The sequence below is a fragment of the Dermacentor albipictus genome, chromosome 3 (assembly GCF_038994185.2).
Source record: "Dermacentor albipictus isolate Rhodes 1998 colony chromosome 3, USDA_Dalb.pri_finalv2, whole genome shotgun sequence".
NCBI lineage: Eukaryota > Metazoa > Arthropoda > Arachnida > Ixodida > Ixodidae > Dermacentor > Dermacentor albipictus.
The window spans coordinates 158,152,068-158,178,502 of record NC_091823.1 but is presented as its reverse complement, the minus strand read 5'-3'; the positions used below and the strand labels follow the sequence as shown (position 1 = coordinate 158,178,502).

Genomic DNA, 26,435 nt, shown 5'->3' with positions numbered 1-26,435 from the left:
ACTGTGAGCTTTGCCGTCGTGTTTCAGGCTCATAGTAGTGGCGACATGATTCGTCCCCGGTCACAATTGTAGAGAAGAAGTCGTGACCCTCATTGCGATACCAGATTAGATGAGTCAAGGCAGCGCCGAACCTCTCCGTCTTCTGGCGGTGGTTTAAAATCTTGGGCACCATTGCACACACAGGAGCCGATAACCGAGATATTTATGAAATATTGTGTGAGATGAACCGTGACTGATGTTTACAAACTCTGTCAATTCATCGACACTTATCCTCCAATCTTGTCTGATCAGCTCATCAACCTTTGCAGTTGTGTTGGTAGTGCTTGCACAGTGGCTTGGGCCCAATATTGGATCGTCTTTGGAACTTTCACGTTTTTCTTTGATCTGTTTTCTCCAACGCTCCACAGTGTCCAATGAAATAGCAATACGGCAGCCATACGGCGGCTAATTTCTTTTTGGGAAACACCTTCAACTGTCAACAACCTCGCGGCACCATGCTGTTCAACTTTTGGAGTGCTCATTATGTCACGCAACCATGTTCAACGCAGTGTAAGAGAGCATTAAAGAACCTTTAGCCTCACACCTGCGTGTCACTTTTGTAAATGAGAGATGCCTGTATGCTACACTCATGCCTCACAGATAATTTACCGAACCATTATTGCACGGCGGGGGTTAGCTCACTTTCATCTGACTCACCCTGACAAACTGGAAATTCTAAGATACAATGAGTACACAAATGCGAAGATACAGCTTGATAAAGGGCAAAAAAGTGCCACTGGAAACAAAGTTCACTGAACGTATACACAATGCCTCGCAACAAGATATTTAGATATTCGTATGTCTGCAATAAATATAGGTATCTAAGAAAAAGTCACTGTATATAATGTGAGAAACAAGGCAAATGAACATGTTGCGCAATCACAGATTCACATATCACAGGATCAAGGCTCCCCTCCCCCCTCCATCCACTCCCCATAATGTACCACGCACGACGGAAGGCGGCGCGCTTCCTCCCGGCTTTTCTCCCTTGCGCACACAAGACAGAGCCACCATCGCCGGCTCACCTAAGCCACGCCTCCGCCCCCCCCCCCTCCTCCGGCTTACGGTTTCACTCGCACGTAGAGCATGCGGCGCGTGGTCACGATGTTATCGCCCTTGGACTTTATACGAAACATGCGGGCGACGGCAGGGATGCGCCTGGAGTGTCTATACATTTCATATCGCAATAATATAATAAGAGTACCCGGCAACTGAAGCGTCACGTGGTCCATTACTTTCCGCAAAAGAAGTAACAAAATTGAACTCTCACCACGGGATAATTCGCTGCGTCGCAACAATGTCTCTTTTTTGTTCTTTTGTGGGGCAGGGCACCGAAACGAAAAAAGGCAATAGAAAGCATGCTGACCGCAATCGAATTCCTACTTTGGGCACCTAACGAAGAAATATCGAAGAAAACGTAAGACGCCTGGTCCACAGAGAAGTATACGCATACTGCTCGGTATCCTAAACCGCCGATACAAAGTTTTCCGGAGAGGGAAAATGCGGTACGGCATGTTAATCTGTATTTTAGCTTTCCAAAACATTCAGATTATTCAAAGTATGCAAGACAATGCTAGCGGCTTTACAGCACAATTTAGCAAACACTTAGGTGCTTCTTCTTTGTCTAAAAGTTTGCGATACTGCAGACAGGCAGCGTTGCATCCACCGCAGGTGACGCCACTTCTAGGGCGTTCACTTCACTGTTAATTACACCTAATAAGCATACAGATAAAGCTGTGACTAAGTATTATTATGGTTAAGACTATTATCACAAAGGGTGGAGAGATAAATAATAACAAGCAAATCACCTGTCTGCATGTTCTTTTTTTCCTTGATTCCTAGAACATTGAGCGCATATGCGATGCTTGTGTCGGTGCAGAGAAATTTGCGAATAAATATAAGTATTCACGTTTCACAGCACCGCTCATCTGAACCGTCTCTTCTTCGTTTAGCTCGTTGCCATGTGTGGCACTTCATTCACCTTTCCAGTTATGCAAGTTAGTCATTTGAACACGAATTTTCAATTTCATAAACATGAAGTATACTATATTCAAAAAAGACACAGATGTAGAAAGAGGTCTCCTATTCAAGACACTAGCTACGACACTTCTTGTTCATACAGCCATGGAAAATAAACCTATAATATCAACAGCAAAAGCGCGGTTGAGCAACAGGGTCTAAAGATTACGTTCTAAAGGAAATCTAGCTTTCTAATGAAAGCTGTTGGGAAATTTGCACTCCAATTATCGGAAATGGACCTAAAATATACGATGTCAACAAAATAATGTTGAACCTACGAGCACAGAGAAAAAAATTGGTGGAACGATGCAACCTTGAATGAATTGTAACGTGTTTCACTATTTTTTATGTACGTCTTGAGAAAATAAATTAAAGGAGAATAAGAAGCGATGAGCTTTCGAAAGTCTTAATTTTCTACCACGGCTGTCTTGCTACGCTCCAGCTACGTTCAACCGACACTAATGTAAGGCTCGCCGCTGTAGCTCCCCATAGAATTCAGTATTATTTCAGAAAATTGCTGTGACTAAAGAGCTCATTTGGTCGAACAAATTTTCTTTATTACTTAAAACTGAACTAGGAGAAATCACGCATGCAAAGCTACGAGAAATCAAGGGCTCATAGATCACCAGTCGCGCTACGCGACCGAGAGGCATGCGTCGCGAAAGCTCGCATCACTGTAGTCGTCGAAAAAGAAGTGCGTCAGCGCCTTGAGCGTTCTCAGCCGGCTGAACGCTCCGTATCCGCACTCGTTGGTGGCATCCTCGAACTGGATGTTGTCGGCGACGATGGTGTAACTGATGCTCGTCGCGTTGCTCTTCGTCTCGCACAACTGCGCAGAAAGAAGCCGGCACGCGCCACCGCGTGCAGTCACTGCCAGGTCTGCAGCCGAGCCGTTACGCCGAGCGCACGCGCTAGTTTATTTTTAGCAAGCCCGCAACCAGCGCAGAGAACCATAAAACATTTACCGCGCATCATCCGAAACAAGTACCCCCCAATAGTACGCAAATTTCAGCTCGACGCCATATTTGGTTCTGCCACGGTGCGCTAAGGACACGTGTGTGCAGCGCTTGCATATCGCTTTTGAGCACTCGCGTAAGTAATTTTCTCTAAAGGCAGTAATTCTTTCACACACTGTAACATACTGATGGACACTACAAGCGGACAGATTACGTCGCGTCTAAAGAATAGTGAGAATTCTTGATCTCACGGGAAGCACGTCTGCGCTCCTGTCTACACTTGTCTGTTCTCCACAGTTTTATTCCGACGCTGCCATTGACACACCTGTGAAATAATTGTTCGATACTGGCGGATGTCGGCAGTATTAACACAGCTTTTTCAACGAGCTTGCGCGTCTTTTTTAAGGAAGCACATTGCGGCTTATTGTTCGTGTTCAGGGCTGGTTTCGTGCAAGGATTTCTTTCGGTGTATTGCATTCCCTTCTTATCACCCACAGGTCACAGCGGGCCGATGCTGGTGATAACTAAGATGCCGAGATAAGTTTAAAGGTAGCGCTCTTCTTTGTTTTTCGGGCCCCTCCTCCTCTAGTCCTTATTCTTTCAACAACTTTGAACAACCGTGAAAAAAAAAGAAAACAGCTCATAGTTGCTGTCGTGCTACACATTATGAATATCCATATAATGTAATAGTAACAGGAATCACCACTTATCTAAGCGACTTCAAAACAGAGCTAGTTCACATTGAGGTGGGCCTTTAAATAGCCTCTGTCAGTTCAGCACTTTATTAAAATATAGCAAGCACCTGCGCACGCCGATTAGCAATCCCACTCAAATTTCACACTGTGAACGAGCTGCTTAAGCGACGCGAGAAGCTGACACAACCTGCAGCAGCAGGGGAAAACTATCCGATGAAAGAAATATTCTGGGAAATATAACAAACACTCATGCAGATTATGCGCGCGCGAGCGTATGCATGCGAAGTGTAGCTTACGTAAACCGGTTAGTGAAATGGTTTTTAAAGGGCTGACTGTGGTATAAAGTTTGTAAACAGGGATAACGTGCCTCAGAAAGGCTGGTCAATGTTTCAATAGCAGGACCTATTGTCGTCAAAGGCGGCCTCGTCATCCTCGGCGTGTTAGTTGTAAAGGGTTAGTGCAGTGACGTCACGTGCGGGTGTTCTCGCTGGCGGCTGGTTTTAAAGGGAGAGACTTCACAGGAAAGGAGCGCTGTCGTCCGCGTCTGTGAGCTCCGTTCCCAAGATGAGGGGACAAGAGCGGGAGAGTGGGAACGCGGGGAGAAAAGAAAGAAAAGCAAAAAAAAAACAGGGCGACACCAAGACAAGAAAAAAAAAAGATGGAATGAACACGTACGAAAAAAATGAAATAAAGACGGGGGCATGAGAGCGCGTTGGGGAGGCGAGATGTTAGGAAGCATTAATGGGTGCTGTTGGCGGCATGATCTTGTGGCATTAGAAGAGCCGGTCAGGTGGTCAGTGCGCGAGTAACACAAAAGACAAAAAAAAACATGATTTGAAAGAGTGACTTGAGTAGCATGGCAGCAATATGTGCTGGCGACGAGGAGTCTGCGGTGCAATGTATGGGGTGACTGAAAGGCAGCGGCATGGTATTTTAAGGGGCATTGCCCAAGTCGCTCAACGTAGGTGTCGTTACGGCGGCATCCAGAAATGGCGATACCTTGGGTTAAGGCGCGGAAAAAGGCATATTGACTTCGGAATGTGTTGGTGAGGGTGTTTTATAAAATATATAAAAAACAGGGAAAAGAGAGGGGGGAAACTTTCTGATTGACATTGTGCTATTGGTTTCTTGTGTGTTTTATGTAGAATTATTTTAAGTGCGTTTCATTTTGTGCTTATATATATATATAAATATATATATATTTTTCGTGTTCATATTACTCTGCTGATCCTAAACTGTTTCTACTTAGAAAGTTGTGCAGTGATTGTTGTATTGAATGCACGTATGTTTGTAATGTATGCTATGTATGTCTAATCCACGCTATTGATATGTGTGTATACTATCTGTATGTTATATGCTACCTCATTGTTGAGCAATGTATGGGTGACAGGGCCTTAGTCAGAGCGAGCAAATTTGGTGCGTTAAAGCATTCTAGTTGAATGAAAGAGAAATAAATCGTGGGTGGCTGATTACGTTATTGAGGATAAGAAAATGAAGCTAAAATGGACGCGCATTGCAATGTATGCACTAAATGAAACATAAGTTTCGTCGATAAGGTGATTAGAAAGTGTACCCAAGGAAAAATATCACCCCAGGCACTCCGTACAAATTGTTAACCAGGGAAGCTAGAAAGTGTGGCCTCGATGTTTATCCCTAATTCAAGCCTGACGGTTCATTAAACGACGGCTTGATAGGCTGCCGGATCCACGGTATGCCGTTACTGCTTGCGTTTGGTTGTACGAGCCTGCTCTCGTGCCCGGGCTGCAGCATCGGCAAGGCGCAGACGAGCTCGCTCCCGGTTCAGCTCGCGGCGTTGCTGACCGAACGCTGCCTGCTCTTAAGGAGTATGTATGACGCGTGGCCTACCCATTTCGGAGCCGGAGAGAAACTGCGGCGCGCGCGCTCGGCTGCGATGGAGAGCAACGACGTCACTACTGGCGCAGCCGATCACGCACCTCCCTTCCTCTTCTTTTTCGCGCATGCGCATGGAGTTGCGCCAGAGGAGTTTTCGGTGTACAAGAGACGGGCGGACGAATCAGCAAGCTACATACAGCTTCGCTGTAAAAATGCCTTTGAATGAGAAGACGGAATCCCAAAGAAAATAGTTAGCCGTTTACGAAGGTTCAATTCGCGCAAGTCTCAGAGCAATGAGGGATCTGTGGCAGCATTTCTTTTCCTGCGTGTACTCCGTTAGGTACATGGCGGTCATTACGTAGGCATACAGGTGAGTAAATATGCAAACAACCGTGACCTTGCTCTTATACAGAAACGAGTGACTGAGGATGTAAACAGATTATTCTCTAAGAAAGCAAACATTTAATAAAAATTTTGTTTCGCAGGCAGGACATGCATTTTGCAGAAATAGCGAGGAGGACACACAAGGGCCGTCTTTTCCTTTGTACAAATAGGGAGAGCATCAATACACGCATAGAGACACACTTATAAAGAGAGATGCACACTTGTGTGTATGCCACCACTCCCCGGTCTTCACGCGCACTTTAAGATATGTATTAAGATATGTATTAAGATAGACTTGTGGCTAGTAGTCAGGAGGCCGTGCTGAGCCACATCACCCTGGACAGTCGGCGCCCTCACCTTGTAGCGAAGACTGGAGGCGCTGTCATAAGTGAATAGTTTTGCATTCGCCTTGTCATACGCGACGAGAGCTTGAAAAGTGGTGTCCAGGTAGAACGTGCTGTTGTAGACCCGGTCTTTGCAGACCTGTTAAAAGGAAACAAGCTTTAGCTCACGTTCCGGCGTTTAGCGCTACAGGACTCCTCATAAGTCAGAGTCATACGTTGGAAGTGCATTAATAGATATGTGAACGGCGCACATCAAAGACGAGGACAGAAGGCACACATAAAACTTAATGATAACACACGCACGAGCGCCATCTGCCACAGCAAAGAACCAACTGTGCTTGATGAAAACGAGTTCTTCTTTGTTTCGAATGTTTGGCTGTTAGATGCAACACTCTGCGCATGTAAAATTCGAGTCTTGCGTGCAGAACACGTTGGTATACGCGTTTGTGTGCCGGAGAATGGAACAGTACATTTGACGAAATAAATTTGCTTCCCTGCAAGCCAAGTCGAGTTGAGTGGAGACCAATAAATATTGTATTGCAATAGCCCTGCTTAAAAAGAAGGAAAGAAAGCAACAAAGAAAGGACGGGAAAAACACATTTTAAAAACGGCATTCGCGAGTTTGTGGCCGGTTTTGTGTACGGTTCTTCGTATGTCTGTCTTGCGCTCCCTCGTGACGTAGACCCTAAAGAAAAGGTTAACTGCGGTTAAGATTACATCGATGCCTTACAGGACTTGCTTCTCTCGATATTCATGTTTATGCAGTGCTGACTAAATTCTAACAAAAACAACGCTACCGCCTTTCGATATAGCTGGCATTGGAGCGACAACGCAAACTTGAGTTGTTTCCGTGTGGTCCTGTGCCGAGGGCTGACAACTTGACGAGATTGAGAAGTCAGTCACTGAAGCGACTTCATAAGATTCGAATAAGGTTCAATAATGAGCAAGGTGCCTTACTGGGATAGTTGGTGCGTTGAAATCACGGGAAGTATACTTCAAGAAGGGCGAAAAAAGAAAGAAATGTAAGATACCGGATTTATTTTGCTGAGGACGACATGGCGTCCAGTGTCCCAAATTGCCACGGTGCACATAAACAGCGCATACCTCCCTGTATATTTTACCGTTAGCAGTTAAAAAAAGAACTCTGACATGCAGAACAATTCTTTTGCCTCAGCTAGATTATTCTTAGAGGCGGACACTAGTTTTACGAAAAATTTAAATGAATAATTGAGTGAATATAGAGTAGAACTTCCGCAAGATTAAATTTTAGAATTAGTTTACAGCGCGTATTGCATGTTAGAAATTGTAGCCGATGAATTATCCGAAGGTCTTATCCCCAGAGAACACATTGAGAGAATGGTACCAGTTTCGAGATAAGAGCTCTCATTGTTTGCGATGAAATGCGGTAAGCGGCAACCACTTGCACGCCATGTTCATGCGACAGCGACAAGCGACGCAACAGGCACACCCTGTTGCGCTGTCCTGTCGCAGCATGGAGCAGCCATATGGAGGCGGCATCGCGAAAAAATAGTGGCCTCAAATTTACACTGTTGTCCGAATGAGTACAATCGTGCGCCAGTGAAAATATCACCGATGATTACGATGCGCCCTAATGCGAAATTTGAGCGCATGCAGCTGTATCCGTGCTTTCATTTCGCGATATATTGAGCCATCGCACCAATCAGAGAGCTACGACGTACGGCGCTATTTATAGAACGGCCACACAGTTACCGCTTCCCGGCCACTGCAGTTTATGCAACCGCAATCTTTGCCGGGAAATGTTTTGCGGTGAACGCTGTGCGCGAAGCTGAGCTTTCTGGTTCTTTTTCTTCTTCGCTACACACGGCAGGTGCCGTTGCTGCCGCGGATGGATGGATGGATGGATGGATGGATGGATGGTATGAGTGTCCCCTTTGTAATGGGGCGGCGGGTCGCATCACCAGGCTCTTGTTATTTTGCCTAAGGTCCTACCTATATTTAAACAAAAAAGGAACAATAACAAAACAGACAAAAAAAGCTAATTTCACAGCACCAAGCTTTCTTGACCACCATTGGGAACTTGTTTTGTACGGCTCCGTTGCCCCGTCGTCTCCCTACTACCTGCCACCAAACTTCCAAGCGCCTCTCACTAATTTCTATAGCGTACGTGTTCACCTTCCCCCGCTATCGCTGAGTGCAAGGGCTTAAAGGAGGCCAGAAGAGCTTGAACCGACCACTGGGTAGACATCTTCACATACTAATAAAACTTGTTCTATCTTGTTCTGTAAAACTTGTTCTATCCGCCTGCGACACGGCTCGAACATCATCATCGTGAGGACCCCTCACGAGGCCACGGTGGCCACCCTCATGAAAATTATAAGCCTCACCTTTCACGGACGATCACACCATGTGAAGGTGTATCTATCAACACCCGAAGGCCTGCCTAAAAAGGTGTCGTGCACGGCATCGACGCAGGCACCGGCGAAGAAGAGCTTATGGCGAATCTTCGGGTCCGCACACATGGAGTCCGCATCGTGCGGGTCCGTATGCTCGGATAATCCCAGACAGCCCTACTCCACTTCGAGGGACCCCAGGTGCCTAGATTTGTATATTACTACGGAGGGGAGATGCCTTGCCGAGACAACCAGCCGACAAGGCAGTTCTGCTCCATCTGTAGAATCACCGGACACCGACCAGACGTCTGCCCCAACCCAACGGTTCGTGCGTGCGACGTTTGCGACCACATTAACCCAGACGCCGGGCACACTTGTGTTCCGAAGTGCGCCCAGTGCGGAGGGGCCCATCTCACGGCCGCAACAGAGTGCAACAACAAGCTCAAGCGCATTCCGCCCAGATGGAAGCCTGCCTCCACCACCACAGCCAAAACCTAACGACCGCCCTGCCCGGTCCCTCAGTCGACCAAGGCAGCTGAGCTTCGCCCGCGATGGTTCAGCTCCGAGCGGGAAGACTCCGACTACTCGGAGTCTCTGAGCATCTACGGATCCCGGTCCGGTTCCAACCCAAGGTACAGGTCCCGCTCCTGTTCTCGCCCCGGTCTCACTTTCAGTCGCCCAGACGGCGATCTCAGTCGACGCCCAAACAAGGACAGCAGGCAGCACCAGCCACCGCAGCACTCAAAGACAAGGGGCTCCAGCAACACCACTGAAAGACCAAGGAAGCCTCACTCAAGAGGACTACCACCAAAGAACACGAGGTAAGCTGGGCAGCAGTAGCCTCTCCCTCGTATAAAAAAACCACAGACGCCACCATCTGTTAAATTGGAACAGGAACTCGCCACCATGCGCGCACAGATAAAGACACTCACACAAGAAAACAGACAACTCAAACAACAAGTGATACAGCTCACACAAATACCACAACAGGTGGCTCCACACAAGGACATCATTGACCTACAAATCCATGTCGATGCCATCCGCACCCAGATGCAAGCCTTCATGGACGCTACACGCGCCCAGTTGGAACAAATAACACAGACTGCAATACAACGCACAGATGCAGCAATAAAACACATGGAAGCCACTGCAGACAGCCAGCTTAGAAACCAGCTTCACTCCATAAAACTACGAAAGACGCTGCGACAGAACCTTTACAAGGCCACACCTGTAGCAGCACCGAACCAAATCGTAACATCACCGACCACAACGTCCAACAATGCCTAGACCATACAGGCAAGTCAAAGAAAACTCAGAAATTTGGCAATGGAACTGCCGTGGGTACCGGAGGAAGAAAGGACTGCTGACACAATTGATCGCCCATTCGTCAAAGCCACCGGGGGTCATAGCCCTACAAGAGCCCGGTACCCGACCAACACTACATGGCTACGAAGAATACCACACAAGTCAAAACGACAAGTGGAAGGTAGCCACACTAGTAGACAGAAACATCACAACCATACAACACAAACCCATAGACGACGTGGACATACTACATGTACTTCTCGAAATAATATACAAAGGCAACCAGAAACAGAGCGCCTTCGTCCTCAGCATTTATTGCCCCCCCCCCAGCCAAAGGCGGTACAACATAGGAAAACTCTTTGGGGACACCCTCCGCCTCGCTAAAGACAGTCCCTTTGTAATCATAGGAGACTTCAACGCTCAGAACATGCTATGGGGGTACCAGAGGCAGGATTGGAAGGGTCTCCAGCTACAAAGACTAATTTAACAGTGTCACCTCACACTCATCACAGACCCGAACATACCGACGAGGGAAGGGAACAGCGTAACACGCGACACCACTCCCGACCTCACCTTCCTCACTCAAACCACGCGAGCCGAATGGCTCAACACACTCGAAAACCTTGGCAGCGATCACTACATACTAAACATAACACTACAGACTGGACGCCTACGCAGGCAGATCGGCACAACTAAACTCACTGACTGGCGAAAAATCAGGGAAGCCCAAGAACAGGACGCCGACACAATCACGAACCTGGAAGACTGGTGCGACAAGCTCCGTCGACATAAACAACGCCATACAAAGGAAATCGCCAGAACGGGAGAGGCCCCAGAGGTGGATCCCCACTTGCTACACCTGTGGGATGCCAAACGGGGCCTTACCCGCCGCTGGAAAAACAGAAATATAACAGGAAACTGAAGACGCGCATAGCACAAATAACAGCGGAAGCAGAAGAATATGCCATGCAACTCGCCTCAGCGAACTGGTATAGATTCTGTGACTCCTTCGGTGGCACGGTGGACACGACCAAGGCGTGGCACATCCTGAAAGCCATCCTGGACCCCACCAAAACCAAAGGAGAAGGACACAGGGCTCTGGAACGGTTACTACACATCTACCCAGGCAGCCAACAAGACATCATCGGTGCCGTTAAGACCAAGTGCTATGGAGATCCCACTCCCACCCAACCATGTAGAACACCCTACACAGGACAACCCAACCCACTATGGACAAACCTATCACCGAAAACGATTTGAGAGCAGTCATCGCAGCGACCACCCATAACACAGCGGCGGGCACGGACCAAATCATGAATTCGATGAGCAGAAACCTGAGCGACAAGTCTATCTCCGCGCTCACGGCCTTTCTCAACCAACACTGGGAACAAGGTACGGTACCGGCGATGTGGAAACACGCACGAATAATCATGATCCCTAAACCGGGCAAGAAATTGGCAATTGAAAACCTCAGACCCATATCGCTCACGCGTTGCCTCGGCAAGGTGTACGAAAAAATTATAAACACGAGACTACAGAGACACTTGGAAGATAACAAACACCTGCCGGACACCATGTTCGGTTTCCGCGCAGACCTGTCCACACAAGATCTGCTACTCGAAATCAAGGAAGAAGTCCTCAATAACGTTTCCCGCAGTGGTGAACACGTCCTCCTAGCAATCGACATCAAAGGGGCTTTCGACAACGTCAGCCACAAAGGAATCCTAGAAGGGCTGGCCAACACCAACTGCGGCGAGCTAACGTACAAGTATGTTCAGAGCTTCCTGAGCCACCGCACGGTGGAGCTGAAGATGGGAAAGATCCAGACTCCAGTGTATCACCCTCCCAACAAGGGCACACCACAATGTGCTGTCATCTCTCCCGCGCTGTTCAACGTCGCCATGATCGGTCTCGCAAGCCAACTGCAGGACGTAGCAGGTCTTCGGCATGCAATCTACGCAGACGATATAACACTCTGGACCACAACAAGGTCCCTCGTTGAAAAAGAAGAACGGCTGCAAACTGCAGCAAATCTCATCCAAGATTACGTAAGCCAACGGGGTCTACAGTGCTCCCCCAAGAAATCTGAGCTCCTACGAGTCTGGCGAGGTCGGGGTAACCACACAGTCCCAACAGACCCAACAAGAAGATTCGAGGTACGCCTCAACAGGGGCCTCATACCAGAGAAGCCATTGCTGAGGGTACTGGGCATGTGGCTGCAGTCACACCAGCGGGCCACACACACGGCCACACACACCCTTACACTCCTCAAATCCAAGAACAGAGGCATGAAGGAAAGGGACACCCTCCGACTGGTCAATAGCCTGGCGGTGAGCAGAATCACATACAGCCTGCCTTACTACCACCTCACACAGTCCGAGACAAAGTAGGCCGACACACTTTTGAGGATGGCTTTGAAGACCGCTCTCCGCCTGCCGATGAGTACATCGAGTGAAAAATTATTGGCCCTAGGGTAGCACAACACCCTCAGCGAACTGACAGAAGCCCATTACGTCTCGTAACAACAGAGACTTGCGCGGACTCGCACGGGCCGGCAGGTCCTACAAACCTTGGGGTTCCCAGCAATAACAACACGAACCCAAGAAACCTGCTTGATACCTCGTCACGTCCACGACAGGTTTCACGTTGCCCCGATACCATGCAACATGGACCCTAACCTACACTCCGGTAGGAGGAGAGCAAGAACCCAGTATATGGAGAAAGCGTTCAGGTTCAATACCATGGCCCCTTTTACGGGCGCCGCCATGTATGGGACGAACAACAAGGGCGCAGTTGCAGTGGCATGCGACCAGCAAGGCCACGTTACCTCCGCGGCATCGACCCGCCCTGCACGATTACGGAAGCCGAAGAGCTGGCCATCGCGTTCGCCATCCACGAGGGCCTACACGCTAACCAACCACTGACGATCCTCACGGATTCCCAGCAGGCCTGCAGCAACTTCCTACAGGGTAGAATCGGAAGACCTGCTGCACAAGTCCTAGCCGGAATACTCAAGGAGGACTCTGAGGTCTTCACCAGCCAAACCATCATCTGGATACCGGGCCACACTGGCGTCACGAGCAACCTGCAAGCCGAAAGAGGAGCTCGAGGATTCGTACATAACCGAGAACCCATCACGCCGGCTGCAGAAGTCCTGGACCCTGTCGACCTGGAGTATTCAGCGATCGTGAACCACCACAGAGGGCGTCGCTTGCGATATCCACCACCCCATCGAAACCTAAAGACAGAAAATGCCGCTGCGTGGCGTAGGCTCCAAACAGGCACACACACGAACCTACACATATTACATCGGATACACCCCACAGCCTACAAGGACGAATGCCCATGGTGTGGGGCCACACCAACCCTATACCACATTACGTGGGAGTGCACACTACACAACATAGAACACCCAGACACGAACACCACGAGGGAGCAATGGGAGGCACTGCTGTCCAGCTAGGCCCTCGACGACCAGCTCAAGCTGATAAAGAGAGCTGAGAAGATGGCAAGAGCCAGCGGAGCCCTGGAGTAAGGGCCCCGACCATTAGCGGTTTCTCTGATTATTCTTTTAATAAAGTTTAGCTATCTATCTATCGCAGCAAGCACGCACGTGCTTCTTCCTTGTTGTACTTCGCTTTATAACTCTACGTTCTAAGGAATCCTGATCTCCCTTCAAAAAGTAAAGAGCTTCCCTCCGAGTTATCATAACATGTTTCCTTACTGAATCCGTTTTTTCCTTTCAGGTAGTTACTCAAAGCGAGTTTCTTATCCATTGCTGCCAGCCACGAGAGATGCGCGGATGGATGGATGTTATGAGCGTCCCCTTTGAACGGGGAGGTAGGTTGCGCCACCAAGCAGTTGTTAATATACTACCTAATGTCCTACCTAGGAAAAAAGAGAGCAAGAAGAAAAAGAAAACCACGATTAATTCCCATAGGCAAATTTTCTGATCACCTATTGTGAACTTTGTTTTTGTACGTCTCCGTTTTTTGTCGTTTCCTTACTTTTCTTCCACTAATCTTCCAATCACCTCTTACTAATCTCTATTGCGGACATGCTTACTTTCTCCCTGCTCTCGCGGAACCTAAGGGCTTCAAGGAGTCCATTGGTGTCTGAATCGACCGCTGGCTAAATATCCTAACATTCTAATAAAACATACACCATCGTTTCCCCAGCTTTACCGCAGCAAGCACATGCTTCTTCTTCCTTCTTATATCTCGCTTTATAGGTGCGTGTTCTAAGGCATCCTGATCTCGCTTCTAATAAGCTTCCCTTCGAGTTTTCATAAATGGTTTCTTTCCCTATTTCCTTTTTCCCTCTTAAGTAGTTACTCATAGCAGGTTTCTTTTACGTTGCAGCCGGCCATGAGATTATTTCAGCCTCTCTGACTTTTCGGTTGACGCTCTTTGTTGCTATGTTACTCATCCCAAAGGCCACATACTTGCTGGTAAGATTCCTAGTTCTTTTCCTCCACTGTGAATCAATGTTTTTTATGTATAAATACCTCAACACTCTCCCAGCCCATGTACTTTCTTCCATATTTCTCAGCCGTTCTTCATAATCAATTTTACTGTGAGCTTCCCTCACTTTAAAACTTGTTATGCCCATATGACCCTGCACAACTTCATTTGTAGTCTTCTCGTGAGCGCCCAATGCGAGGCGTCCGACTGACCTTTGGTTGCCACCGAGCCCTGATTGTACCCGTGATCTAAAGCAAACAACCGCATTTCCAAAAGTATGTCCTGGAATCATTACACCTTTCCACATACCCCGCATCACCTCATACCTATTGTATCCCAATTGCGCTCCGTTCTTCATTTCTCTTCCCCTTTACTGCTATGTTTTTTCCTGTCTTTACATATATCTATTGCCTTCGTTTATCAACATAACAAGATATTTATATTCTTTTACACGAGGTATTTCCTGGCCTTGTGTTGCCCCTGTCTGTTCACTGTTTTAATTCAATACCATAACACCTGATTTTCTAACGCTAAATTTGAAACCCGAATTGTCGCCTTCCTGTCCACAGATACTAGCCAGACGTTGCAAATTACTTTGGTTGTTAGCTAGCAACACAATCTCTTCCGCATAAAATAAACCTGGAGGCTGCTGCTCTAGTACTGTAGTCGCCTGTTTGTATGAGAGATTAAACCCGATATTACTTCCTTCTAGCACCCTCTGCACCCTCACCATGTACATCATAAACAGCAGTGGGGATAAAGGGCCTTGTTGATATGAACTTTCTCCTCGCTCCTCATCCCTTTTCATTCAACGCAAAAGGTATTCTCAAGGTAAAGCTCAGTCAAACTGTAGGTAATCGTCGCCTAAATAAGCCTTCCACTTCCAGAATATCCCGCTTAATGTTGCGGTATACTTTGCATAAAAAGGCCACATATAACGGTCCGCTTCCTACTCTTGATAATTCAATACACTCAGTAACAACAAATAAGTTATCATATAAATGCCTACCTATTCTGAAGCCATTCTGAAGCTCTCCCAAAATGCTATTATTCTCTGCCCATGCTTGCAGCTTTAAGTTATTGCTTGCATTGCTAACCTGCATAATACAGTTTTAATGGTCAACGGTCTATACGAGTGAAGTTTAGATTTCTCCTCCTTACCTTTATAAATTATATTCATTTTACTTTGTCGCCAACTGTCTGGTATCCTTCTATCTTTTAAAGTTTTTTCCACTGCTTTCATCAGAGCTACCTTAATTCTTGGTCCTAGTTCATTGATCAGCCTAACGGGAACCTCATCTAGCGAGGTCGCTGTACGCTTATGAATTTTTTCTTCAGCTTTCTTCAAGTTGAAATTAGTCAGTACCAGCTCCTTTTCCATCTGGTTCTCTTTCATGTTCTTTGAACGACAGACTTTTTCTCTCGGTATATTTCCCATTTACTGGACCCTTCATCTTGCGGCAACTGCGCCTTCTTTGCCTGCCTGTGATCTCGGTATGATTTCCGTCATTGGGCGATCGCTTCTCGTAACTCCCTGTCCGACCAGCTTTTCAATTTCTATTTTCCTGTCCAACGAATATGTTGTTTCTCTTTCCGTATCTCCGTCGTTATTACGCTTAGCTCACTATATTTCCATTCTTTACTTGGCCATTTCCAAAGTTCTTCCTCGACTCTTGTGGCTATATTTGTTATTTGCTCAGCGTTCAAATTTGGACTGGCAATTTTGCACTTCTTGCTCTCTTTCCCAACTACATATTCCACGTAAACATTATGCGTTTATGGTCGCTCCCTATGCTGCCATACCCCTCCTCGTCAAAGACCGTTTCGCTCAACTTATCATAAATTCCTTCTGTCATCAGAGAGTAATCAATGGTCGAGTGGCGGTTTCCCACTTCCCACGTTATCTGTCCTTCTCACTTAGGCCCTGTATTCACGATAACGAGGTTATGTTGCTCACAAAGACCTAGCATTGACTTCCCGCTGTTTTCAGTATAGCTGTCTAGATCCTGTACGTGGGCATTCATGACACCTAATAGGATAATTTCGGCATCATTCCTGAAACCCTTAATATCAGCACTTATGCATTCCACTAACTCTTGATTCTTCTCTGTGCAATTATTTCCGGTCCACAAATACGTTAGGCCCTGCCAAGTTCTTCCCGCTCATTGTCCCTGATAACCAAACATTCTCTTGACGTTTTGAGTTTACTCTTTTCCATTGGGCTCCCTGATGGATGAGCATTCCGACTCCGCCTCCATTTCTTCCAGACCTAGTTGTGTTCTCAGTTCATAGCTCATGTGGGCGGATGCACGGACTTGAGCGCCATCTGGTGCTGCTTCAAGGTGGCTTCCTCCGCTTACCTCCTCGCGCCCCCTTCGCTCTCGCTGCATTTTGTCCCTCGCCGAGCTCCGCGGTCACTCTTTCATTTTTCGGTGCGCTCGTTCACTCCGTTATACCGCCGAGTGTTGTAGATGCTGCCATCTGGTGAAAGCGGGGCGAGATAGTTCCCCGTGACGGCGCGTGGTCGGCGATTTGGCAGCGCGTGCTCCTTCTTTAGATAGAACACGTCTGGGAGTCTATTAAACGTGTGGTTATGTCACTCCTTGTCTGGTCGTCTCGCTCTTCCCTCCTGGCTACAATCTGGTGCCAGAAGAACAGGTGCTATCAGCGGACACCTACTCCTAGTCATCCTCCGTGGAAAGGATGGCGCCAGCAAGGAAACTCCGGTGAGATACACCCCGGAACTCTTGCAACGCGACCGCCCGACATTCAAGGCCATGGCGTCATTCGTAATTCGACAGCCGGAGGCCTTCAACTTCTTATCGCCGAACTATTGGTTGAATCCAGAAATTCATGTTGCTGTGCTAGTCGGTTCATATTATTGAGTAAACCATAAAAATGATCGCTTTGGCGCTCCCCTTGTTCCCTTCTGTCCTTCCTTGTTTGCGTCAAAGCGGTGATATTTATGGTCTACTCAACAATAGTGGTTGAAGTACAAAAAAAGATTTCAACGTTTTCGAACCTCTTCAGGGTTCTGCGTTCAGCCCGAGAACCATCAAGTAAACGCGCTACTCTACATCATGGGCGAGCGGGCCGAGGAAATCTACGCCACTTTTGCTCTCTCTGAAAGAAGTCCAACAAATTCGAAGCAGTCGTGGAGCAGTTCGATGAATACTTTATCCCGCGACGCAACGTGATCTTTGAACGAGCCAGGTTCAACAGCAGGGTGCAACAAGAGGGTGAGTCGGCCGAAGATTTCGTTACTGCGCTTCACACACTTTCGAAAGCTTGTTAGTTCAGCTCTCTTCGAGTGGAGTTCGAGCACGACTGCCTGGTAGTGGGAATAAAATATAAACAGATAAACGCAGACCTCTCATCAGAAAGCTCTTGAGTCCGTCCGCCAGATCTAGAGCGTCCGTCAGCAACAAGCCGAGCTGCACATGAAAGTGCTATCTGTGAACAAAGTTCCATCCGGTCCCCAAACCAGTTGTTTCAAACAGGTGAAAAGCCGCCGCTATTCACGCGGCGGAAACCAGCGATCTTCATCCTCCCGTAAAAACAGGGCACAGGAAATATGCCTTGGTGTGGTCAAGAGGGTCACCCTCACACTCTCTGCATAGCACGCTCAGAAGCCTGCAGAATTGTTGAAAAAAAGGTCATTACGCCTCCGCATGCATGTCGTGGAGCCTCGATTGTGTTGAAACCCAACAAGTAACCTTAGAAGCCTGTATCCTCGAGGAATTCAAGATGTCGGATGCTGGAGCGTGGGAGGCGACAGCCGTGGTTCAAGGCTAGCCAGTAGACTTGAAAATTTACACTGGCGCCCACGAAACCGTTGTCCCAAGGCAAATACTCTTGACACTCAAGAGACCTTTCTCTCAGCTCCTCCTCGCTAGAAAGCTTCTTCGAGCCGCAGGGGTAGCACAACTCAAGCTCATCTACCGCGACCGCACGACTACTAAAGATGTCTACGTCCTAGATGAGGTCCGCACTCCGTTGCTAGGCAAACTAGCAATCAAAGAACTCCAGGTGTTGACATTTGTAAACAATATTTCTGAGAAAGTGAACCCGAAAGAACAATTTTTACAGTTGTTCTAGGTACTCTAAAAGCTGCACAGAGAACACTTGATTCAGTTGCAAGCAGGTGCAAAACTTTTCACGCTTAGCTCTCTGAGGTGCATCTCGATCCCTTTATACGAAACGACAAAGTTGAAACTACAAAGAATGCAGAAGATCAGCGTCATATCACCTGTTCATGGGCCGACTAAGTGGTGTTCACCAATGGTAATCGTCCCAAAATCCTCCGGAGAGGTGAGAATCTGTGTGGACTTTACAGAAGTGAACCGCCACGTTATGAATGGCATTCTATCCCTTCCGTGGAGCCCACTCTCGAAGTACTTCACGGGGCCAAAGTGTTCTCCAAGCTGAGCGCTAACTCTGGATTTTGGAAAATTCCGCTTTGTGAAGATTATAAAACGCTCACCACATTCATCTCACCTGTCGAGCGCTTCTGTTTCAACCGGTTACCGTTTGAAATTGCGTCTGCTCCTCAACACTTCCAGAAACAGATGTAATGCATTTTAAAAGGCATAAACAGTGTTGTCTGTCACATGGACGACATATTTATCGGGGATTCGAATAAGCATGAGCGCAGAGACACCCAGAAATGTGCTTCAGCTACTCGTCAAGGCTGGAGTGACTTTGAACGAAAGCAAATACTTGTTTAATGTTCAGCTGCTTACGTCCCTTGCACAGTGGCTAGACCAAGACGGAATATGAAAGCAGTGAGAGCAGCATTCCGGGCAAGTTGGTAATTCATTGCTTAACTGATATTGCGCGACAAAAAAAACGACATGGACGTGAGAGAAGACCGTGTCGTTTTTTTTTTGTCGCGCAATATCATTTAAGCAATGGATTACCAATTTGCCCGCAATGCTGCTCTCATTAATTGCGCCTGGTGTGTCGTCTTCTCTCACGCCCGTGTCGTTTTTTTTTGTCGGGCAATATCATTTAAGCAACGGAATATGACCCGACGAAAAGGACTTTGAAGTCATATTAAAAAACGGAGAGCCCAAGAAGCTGGACCGAGCTGCAGAGCATTCTCCGCAAGGCAAGATACCTTGCCAGATCCATTCCCAATCTCTCTGAAGTCCTGCAACCACTTATTCTTTTGCTGTCAAAGAAGTATGAGTTCGCTTGGTATGCTTCACAACAGCAGGCGTTCAACAGAAGGAAGTCGGTGCTCTCGTCTCGCCTTGTCCTTGGAGTTTACGATCCAGCGAGAGAAACAGCGGTCACTGCAGATGCTTTGGCCTTCGGACTTGGGTCATTAAACCAGCAGAACCAAACGAACGGCAAGTTTTCTGTCATAGGGCATGCCTCAAGATTACTCTCAGAGACCGAGAAGCGTCGCGCTCAAATCGAGAAAGACGCTTTTACTTTAGTCTGGGCATGTGAAAAGTTTAGCGATTACGTTGTTGGCAAGCTGTTGAAGCTGGAGATGGCTTGAATGGACCACAAGCCGTTCGTTCCCATCTTACCTTTGAAGAGTCTTGACGACCTGACGCTTAGGCTGGAGAGGATAAAGTTGGGAATGATACGATACCAGTACGGAGATTGCATATTTTCCAGGCAAAAATCTTCTAGCCGCAGTCAATCTTTCCACAGCAGCTCTACGAACACCAGAAGACAGAGCTCGAAGAAAATTTGGATGCTTTCGTAGCTCTTTGAAAACATCTATTCCCATAAAGGAACACTGCCTTCAATCGTTAAAGGCATCCGATCTTGTTTGTGCAGAACTTCGCCAGTTGAGCAAGAAAGATTGGCCCTCCAGGTGTGATTTATTTGTGGACCTAAAGCTATTCTACGAGCATCGACACCAGCTCACTCTAGATAACGAATTACTCCTCTACGCTGCTCGAGTTGTCGTCCCTACTTCTTCCCAAACAGAAATTCTATTACTCTTAGAGGAAGGACATTTCGGCATGGCAAAGCCGAGAAGCAGAGATAAAGTCTGGTGGCCCAGCTGACGTCACGTCCAGGGTGAAGCAATGTCCGGAATACGTCGAAACAAGTTTTAACAGCAAAATAGCACCAAAGGCTGCGATTTTCCAGAAAGACCCCCGCACCTTTTGCACTGGACGTGTTTCACTATAAGAGCCAGTGGTGGGTTGATAGCTACCGATTATTATTCAAGATACGCTGAACCGCCGACGCAACCACCGGGCTGTCACCCGCAGTGTTGTCCGAACAGACCAATCAAATGCTCTCCTCGTTCATAGGAGGTCACATTTGTTTGTTTTAAAAATGAATAACGTTGCCTACACTGAGCGGCTTGTCTTATCTAATTGGATGACAAGAGGTGAGGAGCACGCTAAAGCGCAGAGGAATTCGATGGGGCCGAGCCACTGCACTGAAAAGCGATAACCGGATGAAGAGGGTGGTGCCGGCGTCTGCGATTGGTCCGCTTTCCCATACTTATCTGGTGGTGGCTGGTCGAAAATCGCGGTGGCATGCAACGCAAGCTTAACCATGACACTAAAACGGAACCTCAGGAAAGAAGAGTTGGCAGAATGAGGTCGTAAACGTGCCGAAAGTGCTTGAAAACGTTACACGGACACTCAAAAGGCTTTATTATACGAAAATAAACCCATGCTTTCCGGTAGGTGCGAGCAACCAGTGGCCGAGCGATCAGCGGCAGCCATCTTTTATTCCTTTTGGAATGGGCAGCCTTCTGCTTTTCAGAAGAAAATTCAGTTTTGTTCGGCATATTAATGCATCTTTAATGCGTACACGTCACTTTGACGCGGTAAGTTTTTGCAGTTTTGTGACGTCGCGTGGGAGGCAGGTGAAGTGGGTGCAGCCAGAAAACTTTTCACCAACAGACGAGGGTTGACGGCGAAAAGGTGTCGAATCAGAAATAACTATTTTTCTTTTGTTCGGTCAAATCACGCATAATCAGTGTATACACGCCATATCAGACGGGGAGCTGTCGCGGTTTTCGTGACGTCGCGTGACAGACAGGTGAGGTTGGCGTGGTCCAAAAATGTTTTCGACCAATCGCGGAGCGCTGATTGCAGAATTGGAATACAAAAGTTTCGAATAGTTTTTCGTTCTAGCCACCAGTTTTACGTTATAGCGCCCCAAGTCATTATTGCACTCCACGGAATTCCACGAAATCCTGAAAATGGCTCGGAGTTTTCGTCGTCTGAGTTTTCAGTCTTCGCTCAAGACTACCGTTTAAGGCACATTACATCTAGCTTTCACTATCCTCAGGATGAAGAATGCATATAGTCCTGCGGAAAAAAAACTCGTGGGTCGTTGGCGAAGAACCAGGCTTCCTCTAATTTCCACCATGCTGACACCCCAACTTCCACATCAAGAGAGCCTTTGGAACTTCGAAGAACAATACTGGAAAGTCAAAGGAAAGCGGATTCTATGGCGTCTTTCGAAGACTTTCTTCGACAGACGCCATGGAGTCCGCGGCCTGCCAGAGCTTTTCTATAGAGACGGCGTCTGGTGGACACACCTCAAGCGCAATATGACAGTACAAGCCCCAACCCACGAGCCTGGGCCCTACTGGGTTAACACAGGCACCAGTGCCATACGCAGGAATAGGACCCAGCCAGTTGAGTATCCCCCTGCTAACACCAACTTAGAAAGTGAGAGTATCAGTGAAGGCGACGCAGACGCTCTTTCGTGTTGCGAGGACACTTCCCACATGCATACCGGAAGCGGGATGTGCGTGAAGCCACCTGCTGGCGGCGAACTTCGCTTGCTTCATTGGGCAGATGTTGTAGATGCTGCCATCCGGTGAAATCGGGGCCAGGTAGTTCCCCGTGACGGCACGTGGTCGGCGATGTCGCAGAGCGTGCTTCTTCAACTTTAGAAAGAACACATCTGAGGGGCTATCAAACGTGTAGTTATGAGATTCATCGTCTGGCCGTGTCGGTCTTCCATTCTGTATACAACACTGAGGAACGCCGACGCTCAACACAGGAACGGGTGCCTAAAAGCTGTGCCGTAAAAATCGCAAACGTTCCAAGAGTCCCACGTTTTTAAACAAGGTGGATTACATCTAGCTTTACTATGCTGTCATCACCAGTTTGCTGACCAGATGGCCTGGCGCCATCTGGTCAGCAAACTCAAAACACTTTTGCGGTCTTGGTGGCTTCTCAGGCCTAATATCATCAATACAAACAACTCACGTCAGTAATAAACTATGTCGTTATTGCTACAACTAAAGAAGTAATAGCGACAAGGCGATGCCGACGCTTTGGCTCCAGCTTGAGATCAGAAGCGATCGCTGATTATTCTATTTATGTTTTGCGGTCACAGGAACGAGCAACTAGCAACAGCGAATTCAGATCGAAGCGCGCGCGGACAAGGGTGGACTGGTTGCTGCCGCGTTGTTGCGCAATCACGCGGTCCTCGGCTGAAGTCGCCGCATGGACTTCTGGGCGTCAAGCGAAATTTTCTGGCTCGTCAAGAACCGGCGCCGCGACAAGCGACAGCGACGAACCGCCCTCCGCGATGGCAAGACCTGTTGCTCGACACCGTCGTTTTTCGCTGCCGCTCGGAAATCGCGTGCATGTGATTTGGCATTTAGTGTTCCAGTAATCTTTGAGCTTGAATGCATCAAGAGGCGCTTTATAAAAGAAGCAAGTGGAAAAACAATGCCTTTTGCCGCAAGTGTGGCAGCTGTTATCCTAAAATTGATGCCAGTTTCAAAATTCCTTTCAAATGGATGTAGCTTGGAAAAGCACTGGTACCAATTTGTGTCTCACAAATTGTGCGCTTAATTAAAAAATCGAAAAGGCTGATTAGTGGAAATTTGTCAATTAGACAATATGCATTTCTCATGTAGCATTGTGCACATCAATGAGCGGTTTTTTGTCGTATATGCCCCCAGATGATTTGTAAAAATTGGGTTAGCGCAAATAAAACAATGAAACACCCCGTATACTTTTTCGTCACCTTTCATCATGTCAGTACTGAGACTACGTGAATACTCTAGCCCGATTATCGGTTACTTTGCTTTGGTATCAGACATCTCCAAGATTGAGCCCATTTGATTCGATTCGCTATGAACATAAACGTGTTGCCGGCGTTGTAAAAATTGAAAACTGAGGATCGATTGAACCCGAATGTAGAACAAACCTAAACTTATTCGTTTAGCTTATGTGTACACCTCAGCTAAACCAACTGTCCACATAGAAATCTCATACTCAAGGAAATACAAGCCGCAAACCAGATACCGACCGAACGACAATAGGACGGGTGCGAACAACCAACTGATTTTATTCAATACGAGAATCCGCTTTTTGTGCATGTTTCAGTCACGTTGTCAAGGCGGATATGCTACAAAAACAGCAGCAATAAGAAAATGCGAGTGCACGTTGGTCACCTAATAGACTTGCGCAGATAGTTATTAAGAAAAAGCAGTTTCTTATCGAAGAGGGATAAAGACGGCATGCTAACACAGGCGTCACACCTTTGGCTACTCCAATAAACCTATAATACCTCCCTCTCTGACTTATCTTTAGCTCTGCCTAAAAATGCGATTTAAGTAAACTGCAGAAAACATCCACATCCCTTACAAGGTGGGGCAATTAGGCTACCGAAACCAATCTTGCCATTAGGTGGCGCGCGAGTGCTAAAGCACTGATTATTACGCCCGATGCATCCTTTCCCACAACTAAGTGAGATGATATAGGCTACACAGACTTCTTAAGCCTGGTCACGGGTGTTGTATTACGTGCCCTCTTTTGCTGGCGTGGCGCAAACGTGTGACAGTTTACAAGGTGCAGACATGACAACGCTAACATTATCACGAGATGCTATCTTGTTAATGTTATGAGACAATGCGTGAATGTAGGCGACAGCCTGCAAGGGAGTAAGCTCCTTGCTTGCTGCGTTACTGGGAACTTTCGATGTACGTGTAGTCTCCTTCAATATGCCTTAACAAATGTTTGAAAACGAGGAAGAATAGCTGCCGTGGCGGGTACGGGTATGTTGGAGTCTGAAGTTAGAAGGCAGTTGATCTGTGCACGTTTTCTGAAGGGTTGCTTTGATGAAAGTAGGTATGGTGACCGTTTTCTTATCTTGGAGTGGGTGCTTCCGTATTTTAAAATTCTCTTTTTTTTCCACCGAGCATATTGCGCGCAGCAAACATGAGCTCCTGGACCGAAAAAAAAAAATTGACCTAGCTGGCAGTTCATATGTATAGCTTAGGCCTTCCACTTGGTGATTAAAAATTGTCCAGCCATTAGATTCATGTAGCTTGTCGACCGCTGATTCGGTAAAATGAGAAAATTGCAAACAAAGTGGTACACCCCATAGCAACGCGAACGTCACTAAGGCAGGTTGAGACAAATTTGCCAAAGCGGAGATAGAAAATGTCACTTAGTCCCTTCATACATACCTGTCACGTTGAAGACTGCAAAAAATGGCCAAATCGAAGGCTCACCTTCGAGTGGCACATTTTCCCACGAAGATGTAAAAGTACAGGCTGCCTACCTCCACAATGCTTCCTATGAGCTTGCTCGCGGGAAGGTTGTTCGGTGCGCAGCGGTGTCCCAGAGAGAAATTCCCAGGTGTGCCGTCCAGGCTGTCCGGATACAGCGGGAAGTAGTGTCGACCACCCATTCCCACGGACACCGCTAACACAGTTGCAGCTGGCCAGTCCTTCTTTCCGGCCTGCAGGCTCGCTATCACCCTGACCTGCAATGCCGCGAAGTTCTTGCAGATTAATCTTACAGCGCAAGAAGAGATCGTAGGGGTACCTTGAACATGTGGTCAGCCATCGCGAACGCTGCTGCCAGTAGCGAGGTAATATAATTACAGGCGACTTTTTAGATTCATTCAAATTTGCAAGAGTCCCTGGAGCATTGACGAAATTTCCTGCTGCGAGAGTACGCAAATTTCCAGGTTGGATGGCGGGATGCCTAACTTAACGGACCACAGGAATGCCAAGGAAAGCCTGCTTAAAGATTTGCAACTTCCCCTTAAGGCCAAATGATTGCTCAGGAAAATAGCCGGACCTAAGCTAAATTTGTCCGCCCAAGCGCCTCCTCGTCTTCGGGAGAGTGCAAAGGGGACGGGAACGCGCGCCTGTTCGGAGGAGAGTTGCGCGTTTGACGGGGAATAACCAGAGGAGGTGCGCGCCGCCAAGAGGCGGAATGGCCCTGAACAAAAGTGAAAACCGCGGTAACTGTTTCACAAACTCATGATCACCTCAACCGTGGTATTGGGGAAAGGGATTTGTGGAGAAAGAGTAGAAGGAGAAGAGTAAAGGAAAGTGCAGCGTGTGGCCAGCTCTATGGCAGGGAACGTCACAGACGGGAGGAGTTATGTTCTTTCAACACGTTTACACTTGAGAAGACGAGAGCAGTCGCGACTTTCAGAAGAAGAAAGCGTGTGAGCTGGAAGAGGGGAAGAGCGGCCAATTCTTATTTTCGCTCGCGTGGTTAAAAGAACAGAAGGGCCACTCGCGGCGTCACACTCAAACTGACTGGCGGGCAGGTGAACAAATTTAAAGTATTCAATGAAGCATAACAGTAAAACAATGACATCAACCAACCCATCAAAAGCCTTTGCAATTCGCCAAGGGACGGTAGTCGCGTTAGGGCGGCTTTTTTTTCTTCCTGTCTTGTAACGTGGATATGTTGTGCAAGTATGGAATGGAACTGATTAAAAGACTTACCAAACGTATGCGGTAGGTAGTGTTCAGGAAAGCAGGCTCCAATAACTCTGCCGAATACAAGACCGGGGGCACGATGCGACACTGCACGGACTTGGAGTCGCTTTGCGTAACGTACCCGATAGCGACAAACACGTCTATTTGATAGTTTCTGCAAGATGAAAGACAGACACGAAGCCACAACAGCTCGTTTAATCGTTGAAAAGGGCGACATTTCCTACAGCTTGTTTCCTGCAGATTCACCAAAAGTGAACGCTCATTCGGTCCAACGGTCCATTCATGTGCAGGCAGTGTTTTTAAGTG

The 26,435-nt window shown here is 47.5% G+C and overlaps 1 protein-coding gene across 5 annotated transcripts in view; it reads right to left on the bottom strand.

Annotated features, from left to right (window-relative positions):
* Positions 1-2,603: 2,603 nt before the first annotated feature.
* The window catches only part of LOC135908692 (uncharacterized), a 171,749-nt gene continuing 147,917 nt past the window's right edge, over positions 2,604-26,435 (bottom strand). For all 5 annotated transcript variants that reach the window (XM_070534813.1, XM_070534814.1, XM_070534815.1 and 2 more), the window contains 4 exons: positions 26,136-26,283; positions 24,950-25,153; positions 6,305-6,430; positions 2,604-2,887 (listed from right to left, as the gene is read on the bottom strand). In XM_070534813.1, coding sequence (XP_070390914.1) covers positions 2,693-2,887; positions 6,305-6,430; positions 24,950-25,153; positions 26,136-26,283 — 673 coding nt within the window. In that variant the 3' untranslated portion in view covers positions 2,604-2,692. The remainder of the gene's footprint in view (positions 2,888-6,304; positions 6,431-24,949; positions 25,154-26,135; positions 26,284-26,435) is intronic.